This window comes from Microtus oregoni, unplaced genomic scaffold (assembly GCF_018167655.1).
Source record: "Microtus oregoni isolate MIOR12 unplaced genomic scaffold, Mior012 000014F_ref0000157, whole genome shotgun sequence".
Taxonomy (NCBI): domain Eukaryota; kingdom Metazoa; phylum Chordata; class Mammalia; order Rodentia; family Cricetidae; genus Microtus; species Microtus oregoni.
Genome location: NW_024543073.1, coordinates 24,026,049 through 24,042,584, shown reverse-complemented (window position 1 = coordinate 24,042,584; position 16,536 = coordinate 24,026,049). Strand labels below are relative to the sequence as shown.

Sequence of the window (16,536 nt, the reverse complement as noted above, 5' to 3'; positions counted from 1 at the left end):
ATATATAGATCAGCAAGAATATAATTATTCTGCTAGTTATTAAAAATATAATAAAATAGAAATTTTGAATAATTTACTAACTTTCTAGAAATGAGCTCCTGAGTCTAAGTAGTCAAGTATTGGACTCCTACCTGTAGGCAGTGGATACAAAGGCATTCCCAGATACTCAGTTTTCTACTAAAAGATTTAACCCAACTTAGCAGAATCTTTGTTTCATCCAACAACACAAATTAGCATTACTTTTTAAGAAGAGACCATTTCCCTTTTGTTTAAATTAATATACTTCAGAACATACTATAATCAAAATATGAAAAGGAATTTTATCTTTAAAGTTTATAGTTAACCTTATAACAAACTCATAATGTGAAAAAGCCAGCAAAGTATTTTTGCCTATAGACGACCCTTAGGAAACAAAATTATTTACAATCTTATATACAACAGCAGTGGAGAGATGAAATTTGATAACTTTAAATTTTTTTATTGAGCTGGGTGGTGGTGGCGCACGCCTTTAATCCCAGCACTCAGGAGGCAGAGACAGGCGGATCTCTGTGAGTTCGAGACCAACCTGGTCTACTAGAGCTAGTTCCAGGACAGGAACCAAAACTATAGAGAAACCCTGTCTTGAAAAATATATTTTATTGAAAACTGATAATAAGTACTTATAATTTATTCAAAAGTTTCCATTCAGAACCTATTCTGTATAATGCAATAACTATCAAGCACCATTTTCAAATAGTTATTGGTTCTTTATCTTTTCTTTAGCAGTTAGCTATCATTATTTTAGAAATTTATACTTTTAATTGCTGTAGTTAATCATCTTTGATGCTTTCGTATTTCATTTGGAAAATTTCCAGATTTTCTACAAAATTAAAAGCAGGATGACTCTTTACTTAGAAGTTTTTATTCTGCTGAAAACAGCCACATAGGAAAATGAACTGTTGTATGAGTCATATTAATTCTGAATTTTTGAAGTAGTTTGGTTTTCGATTTGTGTTTGACAGCACTCTGATGTTTGGTTTGTCTGTTTGTCTTCACCAGCCTTTTATGTCCCCTCGGTACCCTGGAGGCCCAAGGCCCCCCCTGAGGATACCCAATCAGGTAAGATGTATGTGCTACTTAAAGTTTTTAAAAAGATCTAGGAAATATCAGAATATAACAACATCTGTTATCCCCACTTACTGCAACTTCTGGTAATGTGTAGTCTACTTGAAGGTCGCATAGCCAGGCTCTGTGCTGACTGGCTTTCTGTGAAGTGTTGTTGGAGTGCAGAAGCACATGTAATCCTCAGGCCTTGTCCATGACTGTTTACATACCTGTATAGATTTGAGGAGTCACACTGTGCGTGGCTTGCAGCCCTGCAGTATTTACTATCTATGTAGTTCCAGAAAGTGATTGATTGACTTGTGGAGCTAATTTTGCTAAATGTTGATCATCCTCTCAGTGAAATTTTCTATAACATATTTTGATACGTTATAGAAACGTACTTTGATATGTTATTTTCTATGGTATAAAATTCATATACATTGTGCCTTGCCATAGTGGCATGTCAGCAAGTAATTAGCTGCATCTTGAAGGGCTAAGTCTAACATTCTACAGTAAATCTTCCCGGGGTGTGTGTGTGTTTTAAGAGTTTTAAGTTTCTAAATGTTTCATTTTCACGTTGGTTTTAATCAACATAATAAATTTCATATTTACTAAAAAGAATAAAGTACTTTTTTATTTGTGAAGAGTTTTCAGTTTAGCTTTAGGATGTGGGTGCAATGCATACTTGTCTGTGGTAAAAGGAGAAATTAAATGCTTACCAGTGTCTCATTTGTTCATTCATAGAGTTCAGTTTTATCCCAAAATAAAATTATTTTAAGTTCTCTTTTCCATTCTTTTCTCTTTATATCATTTCTATATGTTTCACTATCAAAAATGGAACAAGAAAGTTGCAGTTATTAATCACTTGAAGCAACAGAATTTTGGTTCTCATCTCCAATTCTTATTGACATTTTGCTGAGCTGGGTTCTAGTGGTGCACTTCTTTAATTCCAATATAAGGGAGGCAGAGGCCGGCAGATTTCTGTGAGTTTGAGGCCAGCCTGGTCTACATAGTGAATTCCCTGGCAACAGGTCTATGTAGAGAGACCCTGTCTCAAAAACACCAAAATAGCAGAAGAGAGGGAGGGAAGAAGGGGGGAGAGGAATTATGCAGTGTCTTTGAAGCGCCCCAGCTTGCTGGCATTCTCTGTGTCTGATGCACAGCAGAAAGTGGCAGCACTCAGGTTCACCCCAGACAGGAAGGAAGCTTCAGGAGAACCCGGCGCTGGCTTGTCCAGTGGCTCGGACTTGGCAGTCCTCACGTCTCACTTGCAGATCGAAATGCGCTCCGTTTCTTGGATCAGAGAACATGGAACATGCCGTGAAACATGATAGAGAAGTATGCAGATGCCCAGAGTGCCATCATGTAGAATCTTTTTCTGCTGTGTAGATGAACCTGTGTGTATCAGCGTACTCTTACACAGGGGTATGAACTTTCTAATTTTCATTTTTTAAGGATAAAGTCTTCTGCCTTCTGTTGGCACCTTCACAGTATTTAAGAGCTTTCATCCCTGGCATTGCGTTTGTGTAGATCTAGGCGAGTCCTGAAAATCTGAATTAGGAACCTTAGAAACTCCAGCATAAATATATTATTAAAGTACCTTTATTCTGCAGTCATGATGAGAACATGTTGTAATTATTAGAATTATATTCATTTGATGACACTTGGGTGTCATGTATAAGACACTATGGGCCAAGCATGAAGGTTGCAGTTCAATTCCCAGAACCGATCTGAAGGCTAGATTGATTAGTGGCTCTGACACCTTGGAAGTAGAGATAAGGGGATCTTCAAGACCACCTGGCTAGTCAGACTAGTAGCTAGCTCTGCATCCTGTGAATGACCATGCCTCAATATTTTATATGTGTGTGTATATATATGTATAAGCATATATAATATAGAGTGCAGAGCAGTCGAAGGACACCCGGCATGAGCCTCTGTCCTCAACATATATGTGCTCATATGTGCATTCACACACAAACTCATACTTGTGATAACATGCATATAGATATGCACAGATACTATTAATGCATACACACAGATGCCGTGTTAAGTCTCATAATCTATAGAAACTTACAAAACACAGCACAAATGGAAACAACCAATATTTACACAAATCATTTTAATTTTTGTTTTTGACAGAATTTCACTAAATAGCCCAGGTTGACCTCAAAATCTCTATCCTTCAGCCTCAACCCCCGGAGTGCACGGGTTAAGGTGCATTCTTGTGTTTGAAAGTTCCTAAAAAGCACCATGTAATGACTGTTTTGTAAGAAGGAGTCAGAAATCGGCAGTAGCAGATACTTACTGCAAGGATGTTTTCCTCTGGAGTTGGACAGCGTTTGTGTCGATGCTTTCTAAACATTACATTCTTTTGTACTGGCTCCTCTCCATCCTTCTGCCATTAGTCCATTTCACTAATTATGTTAATTCAAACATCTATTACCCAAACTTAGAATAATTTTCATTTATACTATTTTTCAAATAATCATGTTAATGGTTTAAATAATATTGGTTTAGGATGTGTTTAATGTATTTAGGAGCACAACCTGTTCAAACAGACAGATGCTTGTTCAGCTTAACTATTTGTTAATTAAGGCAGAATTGGCATAACTTTTTTGTTACTAATTGTAGTGGCATCTAATTGAGCAAATATATTAAGATTTTATAGTTATAATTTATTTGAGTTGATTACAATACATTGAATTTTTGTTGTCAGTAGCTTATACAAAGTAGAAACACGAGTTGGAGCATTCCCTTTTCAGTGGCCTTTGGCTGGTCATTCAGAATATGTGGAAAGTACTCTTTAATGAACAGGGCCTCTATAATTCATATTTACTAATTATTTGGCTACATATTTTAGTTTTCTGAGATGTTTTTATTGTTCTGTATTAACTGTAAAATAGCTTATACTTTTTATTATACTGTTTATTAGTAGGGATTTGGAAATTGTGATGGAGCCATTGTACTGAAAAATACAGAAATAGACATGACTGCCTAAAAAGATATATGTCAGATAACAAATGTATATAGTAGAGTGGCAGGATTATGAATGATTTTGCTATTTGAAAATCATTTGCAGTTCACATTGAACTTAAACCTGTGGTTAGAGAAAACACTGTATAAATAGAGGAATGAAAATGTTATACTTTGAATAAGATTAACCTTTTTAAATATTTAATGCATTATTCCTGTAATGGGAAGAAGACAGATAGAATGGACACTAAAGATAAGTTAATCCTAAAAAGTCTTAATGGTTTTTAAGACAAGAAAAAACAACTAACATTTGAAGCAAAGAAAGCGACGTTTAGACAGTTGCAATCCCAGCTCCTTGAGAGGCAAAGGCAAGAGGATTGTCATGAGTGCAAGTTCAGCCTGGATGCAGAATAAGATTTTTGTCTCATAAAGCAAAAATGTCGACACTGACTTATAATTGAAATTGTGCTATAGCTCCGTGCACCCAAGTCACTTCCATTTCCAGCAGACCTCCCTCCTCACCGCCCTCCTCACAGCGCGCTGTCTCCTGAGGATAAGGATCCCTCAAGCATCTTTCCCAAGTTTCTTTTTGAATCTTTGTTGAATTTTTTGCATATGAAGTTTGGCTTTTGTTTAGTGCTGTCTGGGCGAAATGTGAGACGTTTCCAGATACATAAAGAGGAATGCATTCTATTGAGAAGGTAACTCCAGCCGTGCTGTTGCGACTATGAAAGGTCTCAATATATAACCTTGAGTATAAGCACAGTGCACCCTGGTCAATGTAAGGTTAAGGGCAAAACAGATCAAGTTGCTTCCTTGGACAGTGCAAAAAGCCACTTTTGATCACAGAATCCTCTTATATTTATGGAAATTACAATATTTGTATTTTAAAATGATTATTTGAAGTTAAACAAGACCACATTAAAAGAATATTAGTTTCTTATGATTTTGAATTTGAGTTTATATTGGAATATATGTTTTTTTGAATGATTTCTCCTCTTGTAAGGCAGAGGAAGACAAAAGGGGAATATGTTTGGGGAAAAAAGGTACATTCTCTTCCCAACCCAAGGAAAACTTACACTATAGATCCAACATGGGCTTGATCCAGATCAAGTCATGGTTGTGTTGATATTTCTGATACAAAACGTGTTTCATACATGTCATGTTCTTTTATTTTCTAGTCATTTTATCTTAGGTATATTTTTACGATTGTGCTGTGACATATTTGGTTAGAAGTATAATAGTCCATACAAAATCCACCTCAGAAAAGGACATTTGAACCTGTGGAGGTTTATAGATCTGGGCACCATGCTCAGGAAGTCGTTGATCAGTGATTAAACTATTGAAAATCTATTTTATCTTTTTAATTTTTGCTTTCAAATTAGCATACTAGGTATTAGATATCTTAAGTCTTTTTTTTTTTTAACAAAGTGTGTTGAGTAAAGTCTCTATCCATCTAGTCTCCCATAATCCTCCCTTGGAGCCTCCTCACCACACCCTTCACCTCTTCCATGTACAGTGAATGCATTTGCCCACGCTCTGACTTCCTTATTACCTGTTTTTACCCTCTTTTGTCTCCTTTCTAGTGTGTGTGGGCCTGACCCATATTTACACACACATACACACACACACACACACACACACACACACACACACACACAAGCTAGACCATGTTATGTGTGTATATGCACATAAGTACAGTCCAGGATTTACATATGAGACAGGACATGCTTTTTTTCTTCTTGAGTTTGAGTCACTGCAGGTAATATTATACTTTCCAAGTCTATTGATTTTTCTAGCAAATTCTATGATTTTACTTTTCTTTATAACTGAGTAATACATATGTATGTATGTATCACATTTTATCCTTTCGTCTGAGTGTGGACATCTGCGATTGTTCTGTTTCCTTGCTGTTGTGAATAGAATAACAGTAAACACAGGTGAGCACGCATCTCTGTGGTAGGATATGGCTTCCTTAGGCATGTGCCTGGGAGTGGATAGCTGAGCCGCACAGTAGTTATACTTTAACTTTTTTGAGAAAGCTCTATACACTCCACCAGAGTGGATGTATAAAGGTTCCTCTTTCCTTGGAACCTCACCATGATTTTTTTTTTGGTCGGTTTTCGTGATGATAACCATTCTGATCAAGGTGAGATGGTGTTTCAAAGTAGTTTTAAATTGCTTCTCCTGATTAGTAGGGATTTTTGAACTCTTTAAAAAGTATTTAGTGGCCATTTGTGTTTTCATTTTTTTTGAGAATTGATTTCATTTAGCCAAAGTTTCTTTGGTGGGGATGTGTGGTTTAAGTTTTGAAGTTCTTTATAAATTCTGAATATTAGCGCCCTTTGTCAAAAATTAGGTCTCTATTAGCATCGTTGTTTCATTTCTCGGCCCTCTGTTCTCTTACATTGGTTTGCTTTTCTCTATCCTGGTGTCGGGCTGTTGTTATCAACAGAGCTGCCTCCAGGTATGTTCTTTCTATTTAGAATTGCTTTGGCTATCCTTGGTCATCGTAGGGTTTCTTTTCCTGTGATTAAAAAAAAAAAGCATGATACAAAACAACTTGAGGAAAGTTTATTCCATTTTAGATTTCCAGGTCATGGTCCATCACTGGGAAGTGAGGGGAGCTCAGGCAGGAAGGAAGCAGAAGCTGTGACAGAGTGCTGTGTGGTAGCTTCCTCCTCGGAACTTGCCCTGCCTGCTTTCTGATAGAACCTAGGACGCCCAGTCCAGGGGCAGAACCTCAGACAGTAAACTGGGCCCATGCATATCAATCAAGAATATGCACCACACACATGCCTACAGGCCAGTCTGATGGAGGTGTATTTTCAAAACTAAGTTACAAGCTTTCTTTTTTATTTTATTTTATTTTTATTGGTTTTTTCTGGACAAAGGATTTATTGTAAAAATACAGAAACCCAGACAAGATTCTCCAGGTCTAATGGTTGCAAATACTTTAGAGAGACATAGTAAGGCAAAATATGCTTCCTGGATTCTGACTCACTGTGTATTTTTTAAGTCTTATTTATTTATTTATTTTACATCCTGGCTGCATCTCTCTTCTCCTCCCAAGTCCTCCCCCAGCCACTCCCCCCTCCATTTCTTTTTAGGAAAGGGCGAGTCTCTCATGGATATCAGCAAAGCATGGCATATCAAGGTGCAATAAGGCTAAGCACCTCCCCATGTATTAACTGAGCAAGGTGACTATATGAGGAGTAGGGTCCCAAAAGCCAGTAAAGAGTCAGTGACGCCCCTGTTCCTACTGTTAGGAGACCCACAAGAGGACCAAGCTACATATGTGCAGAGTGCCTAGGTCAGTCCCATGCAGACTCCATGGTTGTTGGTTTAGTCTCTGTGAGACCTATGAGCCCAGGTTAGTTGATTCTGTGGGTTTTCTTGTGGTGTCCTTGACCCTCCTTGTTCCCCCTCTTCTGCAGGATCCCCTGAGCTCTGCCTAATGTTTGTCTGTGTGTCTGCATCTGTTTCCACCACTTTCTGTTTGAAGCCTCTCTGATGACAATTGAAGTATTGAAGTAGGCACCAACCTGGTCACAGGAGATGGCCAGTTCAGGCTTACCCAGTTCAGGCTTACCCAGTTCAGGCTTACATGTCCACTATTGCTAGGAGTCATAGCTGGGGTCATCCTTGTAGATTCTTGGGAGATTCTCTTGTGCTAGGTTTATACCTGATCCTGAAATACATCCCTGTCCAGTAATCTCTTTCAGTACTACCCCCCTCTGCCCCACCCCAACCTGATCGCTCATGTTCCTATCTGCACTGCCTCAATCCACTCATGAAATCTCTTCTATTTCCCCTTCCCAGAGAGATCTTCATCCTCCTCCCTGATCCCTCCTTGTTACCTAGTCTCTCTGGGTCTGTGGATTGTAGCATAGTTATCTTTTATTTTACAGCTGATATCCACCTGTGAGTGCATACCATGTTTGTTTTTCTAGGTCTGAGATACCTCACTCAGGATGGGTTTTGTTTTTAGTTCTGTCCATTTGCCTTCAAATTTCATGATGTCCTTGTTTTTAACAGCTGAGTAATATTCCATTGTGTAAATAAATGTATCACATTTTCTTTACCCATTCCTTGGTTTAGGGACATCTAGTTTGTTTCCAGGTTCTGGTTATTACAAATAATGCTGGTATGAACATAGCTGAGCAAGTGTCCTCGTGGTATGATTGAGCATCTTTTGGGTATATGCCCAAGGGTGGTATTAACTAAGTCTTGTGGTAGGTTGATTTACAGTTTTCTGAGAATCTTCCTTATTGATAAACACAAATCAAAACAATTCCAAGATTCCCTCTTACATCTGTCAGAATGGCTAAGATCAAAAACACAAGTGACAGCTCGTGCTGGAGAGAAGGGGAACACGCCTCCATTGCTGTGGGGGAGGGTTGTACAAACTTACATGCTTTCTTAATCAAAGAGGGAAGAACCGTGGCAAAGTCAGTCAGACAAAACCAAAATACAACAATATAAAAAGTTCAGAGTCTGACTTATAGGCTCCACACTCACAGAGTTTTTGATCCTTGGAAAGGGTTTATTTCACCTCACTGCTTATAGTCCATCCTCTAGAGAAGTCAGGGCAGGAGCATAAGCCTGGAACCTGGATGCAGAAACCAAAGCAGAAGCCAGAAGGAGTGCTACTGCCCGACTTGGTCTCCTTATGATTGTTCCGCCTGCTTTCTTAGAACACCACCTAGGGGCACCATCTAGACAGCATCTAGCGTAGGGGGTGGAACTGTCCACAGTGAGCTGGACCCATCCATATCAAACATCAATCAAGAAATTATCCATAGCGGACAGTGAGGACTACTGAGAACTCAAGAACAGTGGCAATGGGTTTTTGATCCTACTGCACGGTACTGGCTTTGTGGGAGCCTAGGCAGTTTGGATGCTCACCTTACTAGACCTGGATGGAGGTGGGTGGTCCTTGGACTTCCCAGAGGGCAGGGAACCCTGATTGCTCTTTGGGAGGGGGAGGGAAATGGGAGGCGGTGGCAGAGAAGAGACAGAAATCTTTAATAAATAAATAAATTTTAAAAAAAGAGAACTTTATGAGAAAATCCAAAAACAAAACAAAAAAAAAGAAAGAAAGAAATTATCCCCACAGGCTTGTTTGTCGGCCAGTCTTGATGGGGGTTGCATTTTCTCAGTTTCCTCTTCCCAAATGACATGTTGAGTTGACATAAAACTAACCAGATATTTTGTCTATTGTGGTTCCATTTGAATTCTTGTTTTACTACAGTTCTATGAATAATGACATCAGAATCCTGATGGTAATTAGATTCAATCTGTTGACTACAAGCTACTTTCATGATATTAATTTCTAAAATTTGCTGATCAGGAACACAATTCTTTGCATCATCTAGTATATTCCTTTCTGTTTTTTTTTTTAAATACTTTGGAGTTTTCAGTGTAGAGATCTTTTACATCCTTGCTTAGGTTTATATTAGCTACTTGTGGGAGCGATTATGAGTAAGATATTTTTAATTTCTTTTTCTGAGAGTTCATTGTTCATACTTGTGAAGACTAATTCATTTTGTGTCCTAAAACTTTATTTAAAATGTTTCTTGGAGCTGAAAGCTTTCTAGTTGGTTCTGTAGGGTCTTTCATGTATAGATAGGACTAGATTAACATATTCCTTTCTTATTTTTGTTCCTTGTGTGTCTTTTTTTTTCTTTTCTAATCCCATAGCTAACACATGGAGCACTGTATTGAATAAGAGATTAAAAGGGGGCATCTTTGTCTCATCCCTGTTTTCAGGGGAATATATATCAGTAATTTTTCACTGTGGTATAATATTGGTTGTAGGTTTGTTACAAATAACCTTAATGCGGATCTTTGTCACTCTTTCTTTTTGTCACTTTAGCTAAGGGTTTGTCAGTATTACTAACTGTTTCAAAGAACTGACTCTTTGATTTTGTGTGTTCTTTTAGTTTCTATTTCATTAATTTTTGTCTTTTTTTGTTGTTTCTTGCCATCCGCTGGGTTTGAGATTGATTTCTTATTTTCCTAGAATTTTGAGTACATCATTAGATTGTTTATTTGAAATGTCTCTAGTTTTCTGATATGAGCCTCTACATCTATAAACTTTTCTCCTAGGACTGCCTTCGCTGTGTATGAAAGAATGATATATTGTATTGTCATTTGATTATAAGAATTTTTAATTTTCTCACAAATCTCCTTAATGATTCACTGTTCATTCAAAAGTGTATTGTTTAGTCTCATAAGCATTTTTTGCTATTACATAGGTTTTCTTGATGTTGCTGTTAGTATCTTCCATCTATACCAGGATGCCCTGGGGCTATTCCAGAGCCACACTGTAATGCTGAAGCGTGGTTGGAAGATGAGTTATATTGGGCAAATACATTGATTAGTTACATAAGAAAATACATTGAAGATAATAAAAGCTATACTTCCTACTGTTGGATAAAATACTGACAAGTCTACATAGGAGGCGAAAAATAATCCTAGCGTGCCAGGTTTGAACTATAGTATTGAATGAATAATAAGCTGTAAATTTGTTGTACATATGTACAGAGTATGCATTTATTGTTCACATATCTATATAGATTTTTTCAAGCTTATTGCTTACCACAAGTGTCTAAAGGTATTGCACCCAAGAAGCAAGACCAGCTGCCCAGATCATGATGCATAAATGCTGTGCTATCAAAAGAATCAAGATCCTTTGAAGAAGGGGCTGCTTCAAGAGCTAGGCCAAAATAAAGAACATGTGTGCACCCAGAGAGTCTTAGCCATGAAGTAAAAAATACTCCAAAGCTGAACTCAGATCCAACATCCACATAAAATTCAGACATAGCAGCTCGCACCTGTAATCCTAATGCTGGGAAAGAGAGCCAGGTGATCTCTGGGACTCATGGCCAGCCAGGCATTACTAGAGAACTCTACCTTCAGCAAAGGTCCTTATCTCAACAACTAAGATGGAGAGCAAGTGAAGACCTGCTATCAACCTCCAACTGCACACTCACAGCCGCACATACACCATACACCATACACACACACACACATACACACATACAAAAGGGATAGATAATTGATGGATTATTACTCATTGAATAAAATAGGACCCATGAGTAGTAAATAAAGCTTTCCTACACTAAATGTCAGCCAGTAAACATAGAGGCAGTGATAGGCATGGAGTATCTCCATATGACAAGCATCTCAGTGGAAGGGATTAGTGGCGTAGCTTACAAAGGTGTGTAAGGAATGGGTTGTTGACGACAGAATAGCTCTGATCATAGAAACAACAGTTGTGGGGCTGGGTGATAGCCTTATGATGTAGAAATCTGACAGATCCCATCGCAATCAGATGAAAAAGCTCAAGTTCACCAGTAGTGGGTGAGCCGGCACCCTGAACCCTCAGATGTGTGCACAGAGAAGGACATCATAGCCTCTCTGTGGTGTTCTTTCCTGTTCAGAAAATGTGACCTGAGTCCAGGTCATGAAAAGAATATCAGAGTTACCCTGTAAAATATACCGCTTATTCTTCTTACAGCCATTGAGGGTTAATAGAGAAGGGTTGGTGTGGGTAGGAAAAAAATGGGAATTGTTTCTGCTTAGAAAAGCAGAAAGAGTCATGGCAGCTCAAGATAACACATGCTCCACGATGTCCTGGTACCAGAAAGAAATAAGAGAAATGACAGGACTTACATTAGCTCTGTGACTGGTGGTACTGCTGTATCAGGAGGTTCTTGACTAAAAATGTTAGGATAACGAGGCACTCCATCTGCAGCTTGTTCTCAAGAGATCCCGTAGATGATTTATGATGGGGGAGAGGGAGGGGATAGTACAGCAGAAGGGAAGGGGATGGTGGGGCAGAAAGGAAGGGAGGGGATGAGGACTCTGGGTTGGGGTATATGGTGAGGCTTCATATGTTCATGAAGTTATGCAATTATAAGGTTTGTCCCAAGAATTCTGTAAAGAAATGATCCCAAAACAGATTTCAAAGATGTCAGCAGTGGTCTTATAAGGTTTCTTGAGAGGAGAAGAAGAGCACACCAATTGGTAATCCAATACCAGATGGTCAGCTTTGAAATCATACATGAAAGTAACACTATACAAACTGAGCTAACACTGTATAGGCTGAGCATGTTATATTTACGTATTTAGGAATAAGTACACAAAATATACATATATGTATGTAACAATTATTGAAAATAGAGGGCATGAATTTGAAAGAGATCAAGGACGTATATAGGAGAGTTGGGAAGGAGGAAAGAAAAAGAGGAAATTAATTATATTCTTAAAAAATATAAGAAATAAAAATTTTTAAATATCTTTGCAAGGTAAGTGTATATTGGGTATACTTGCAAACAACAGTAACAACAACAAAAATCCTAGAATTTAAAAGAATAACTAGAGCTCTCTGCTACCCCAATAACAAAGGGGCTTGCCACATCTGGGTGCATAGTTGTTAAGTATCTTTTCTGAAATATTTGAATATTTAATTTGATAAGATTTTCCAGTTAAAGTTAACTAAGAAGTTCTTTATAGAAAGGTGTTTCAGTCCATATTTAACTACATTTTGAAGACGTTGTTAACTGTACACAAGGATGAAACATAAAATGAATGAGAAATTGAAAGATCTTGAGAGAGATTCAAATGCATTATATACTTGGAGAAATGTCTAATGTATGTCTTCCATAACTGTTTACAATATTGCTTTTTGTTTTTCTTTTACTGAATTGCTAGGCACTTGGAGGTGTCCCAGGAAGTCAGCCATTACTCCCCAGTGGAATGGACCCAACACGACAACAAGGTAATTAAAGTGGAGGTGAAACTGATGCGTTGAACCAGCGATGAATTTCTTCCTGAAGAACTTCATTGCTATAAATATTCCAGAATTTTCCTGGATGTATTTTCACAGCAGCATGAGTAAATGGCTTATTTTTCCAGCTAGTTCTTAATTATACACTATAGCAGGTTAGAGATGCTGACGTAAGAGACAGAATATTAAAACGTCTTGAATCTTGTGCATGACTTCTAACACGTGGGAAGCTAAGTGATTATACACTTTCAGTTCCTCCACATTTTTCATATAGAGGACTTAGGGATGAAAGATGGGAAGAGCACAAAGTAACATGTGACTTCAGTAGTTGAACAGTCCCAGGAGCCTTGGCAATATTTAGGGACCATGAATAGCAAAGGCTACATTCCAGGAAATACTGTCCTAAGGGAAGAGGAGCAAAGACTGTGAGAGAAGTAAACACAGAGAAGGAAGAAAATTTTCGCTAAGAAACCAGTAGAGAGTGTGGGACAGGTGATAGCCGGAGTTGGAAATGATGGTTACAATAGTAAAATACGGTGGTGGCAGTGCTCAGATGTGGCATGGTTCTACCCAGCAAGGAGGAAACTGGTCTCTAGTTTAGTACTCATAGCTGTTCCATTGCTAACCTCTTCATACTTCCTTTAGGACATCCAAATATGGGTGGACCAATGCAGAGAATGACTCCTCCAAGAGGAATGGTGCCCTTAGGACCACAGGTAAACAGCCTGAGAGGGAGACACTGGGCTGCTACCTCCTGATAAAAAGGCTTTGTTTGCTGGGTGTTAGCATATGCACTGGAGTATTGATCAACCACGGGCTGATGACATTAGACACATAGATCTCAGTTTAAAATTCTGAAATTAAAAACACAGTAGGTTGTATGCTTTATGTTATAAATAGCTATATATTTTATATTATAAAAATTACAAAAGATAATAAAAACTTACTTCTGGCTAGTGATCTCTTCTGATGACTTCTAGTCACAGTTCATTATGTCAGTGAATACTTCCTATGCAAGCCATAAAGTAGTTTTTTTCTATTAGTATCTTTCATATCTATTTCTATTAGCATGAAGGAAATAAATACCTTCATATAAATTTACCTCAAAAACTAGAAACACCAACAATAACCCCAAAAGTTAAACCATACAAAAGGTTAATAAAAAATAATTGTAAATACCAACCATTTAAACAAAAGCAAGAGCCATGCTCATGAATGGGATAGGAGAGAAAGTTGAAGTAAAATCATTTGGAATGGCAGGAATCCCATTGTGATAGTCACAACATATCACTTTCAAGTGGAATGTGTGTATCAAAAAATATAAACTTCATTTCCTAAAAGATAATGAAAAACAATTCTTACAGCAGACATTTTACCATGTAGCTACCACCCAAGGGTAAACTGCCCTGTCTCTTTGTACCGGTATTATATGAACAAGCTCTGGAATGATGTTTGTAGCTTTATGCATAGACAGAATATACATACATGTTCATTTTGCTTGAGACAGGTCTCACTGTTTAGCCCTGATTGGCTTGGAACTCATTCTGTAGATCATTCTGACCTTGAACTCACAGAAATCCTCCTGCCTCTGAATCTCCAGAGTGGATTAAAGGTCTGTGCCACCAACCTGTCTCCCTAATTCCATAAATATCACATCTGTGGTTTTTGACTTTAAGCTATGTATAATAAAGTGAGATAGTCATTTCTGGCAACAACTTCAGTTTGAAACAAAGAACTATACTTAGCATAATGGTTCTTGAGTACTGTTAGTTAATCAAGTGTGCACAGAGCAGAATGACCATGGAGTTAATGTGTATTTTATGGGTGACATAAACTTACTCCAAGTCAAGACATATTTATAATATATTTTAAACATTTAAGGACAGCAGTCAAAAATGATTTTTAAATTGGTATCAATATCCTTTCAGTGGAAAAGGAAAATGATATATTTCATCAAGGAAAAATTTTTCTTCTGATATGGTATTTGAAATTGTTTTCTCTTTGTTTCTGTGAGTGTCCCTTAGCTAGCCTGTGTTCTTCAAACAGCAAGTTCCATGGACTCATGGAAATAGTCTCTTAAATTGCACAGCTATTTCAATTTCCTCTAGAATCCAGAAGGGCAAATAAGCTACATGCACTTAAAAATCAGATAGTTGGGATGAATGAAAGTGTTAATTGAGAAGGTGTAACTTGCATAGAGAGAGTAAACTCATTTCATATATCAAATTGCATCCTGAATTGTAGAATTCAGTTTGCTATAGGATAAAACTTTCTAATAATTAGACTTTCAATAAAGGAAAGACATATTAAAGTTTCCTAACAGACAGAGTCTGAACACCATTTGGTGAGGCACATTACATTGGAAGAGAGATTCGCCTGGATGGAATAGAACAGTGGCCCCAGCTTTAAGATTCCAAGATTCGATATGAGCTCATCCCATCTGCCTTTGTTGTTCACATGGAAAGCCTTTTGCTATTCTTTTCTTCCTGAGTTCTTTGTGGTTTGGAATATTATTCACAAAATGAAAATATTTTATATCTGTAAATCATGTATTATATTGGATAATCCTTCACTTTCGATGACAATTCAGTTTAATTAGCTCATCTTTTATTGAAGGTCTGCTGTATACCAGACATCCTACTTGACCATTAGTATAAAACGATTAATAAAATAGGATTTCTGTCTTCAAGGTGCATACTGTTGAACAGGAAATGCAGCTGCATTTAGAAAGGCTATTATCTAATACTAAAAGCCTAGAAAACAAAATATGGACCCTATGTAATTACACAGCGAGTCAGCACAAGAACATAGAAGTGATGCTTTAGAGTTGAGAAGTGAAACAGGGAGTTTAGTTTATTAACATCCTCAAAAAAGAATTAACAGCTACAGTTTTTGAGTAGCAAGTGCCATGTTTTAATTCATCAAGCACTCTGCTAGTTTATATTTCATTTTATCCTGTGAAAAGTGTACATGGAAATCAATATTATTGCCGTTCAGATAAGGAAAATAAAGCTAAGAGAATGGTTGGCCCATATGAAAGAATGGCTGTTGTGGTACAAACCTGTAATCCCTCAGCTCCAAAGGCTGGGGCAGGAGGCTCTCAAGTCCAAGGACAACCTAAACTACGTAGAGACCCTGTCTCACAGAGACAGCATGCTGCATAGGTCATAATGTTATGACAGTAGAGACCCAAGCTGATACGTCTCTGTGCCCAGAGTGGAATATTAGATTTTCTAAAGCTCACGAATAAGGTGAAAGATGGCTAGACCTGCTCATGATGGATCAGCGAGCCTTACTTTACCGTGTGTATTTTTCATCTCCATGACTTTTGACTCTGACTACTACCACTACTACTGCCATGCATGGCCCAAATATTACACAGCCAGCTTCCCTCTTACCTAATGGCTTGTGTGGTTAGAATGGTTCCCCACAGCTCACAAACCTGAATGTAAATGATTTTTCCTTAAAGTGAAAGCAAATCAACAATGAGAGTAGCAGGTTGGCTGGGTGACTTCATTTATCAAATATGTCATTCTGTCTAGAATTAGCAGACCTTTCTTATTGATTCGTTCCTTTTCTCCTAACACCCCCTCCAAAGAGTTTCCATAGGATAAGTTAGCATGATTATGAAGTGTAGTTTCTTTTATTTGGGAAAATCCAGTAGGCTAGAAATATGGACACAC

The 16,536-nt window shown here is 37.7% G+C and overlaps 1 protein-coding gene across 4 annotated transcripts in view; it reads left to right on the top strand.

Annotated features, from left to right (window-relative positions):
• Positions 1–16,536, top strand: part of Ssbp2 (single stranded DNA binding protein 2) — a 254,278-nt gene that overhangs the window by 199,536 nt on the left and 38,206 nt on the right. For all 4 annotated transcript variants that reach the window (XM_041663319.1, XM_041663317.1, XM_041663320.1 and 1 more), the window contains 3 exons: positions 1,039–1,098; positions 12,778–12,844; positions 13,499–13,569. In XM_041663319.1, coding sequence (XP_041519253.1) covers positions 1,039–1,098; positions 12,778–12,844; positions 13,499–13,569 — 198 coding nt within the window. The remainder of the gene's footprint in view (positions 1–1,038; positions 1,099–12,777; positions 12,845–13,498; positions 13,570–16,536) is intronic.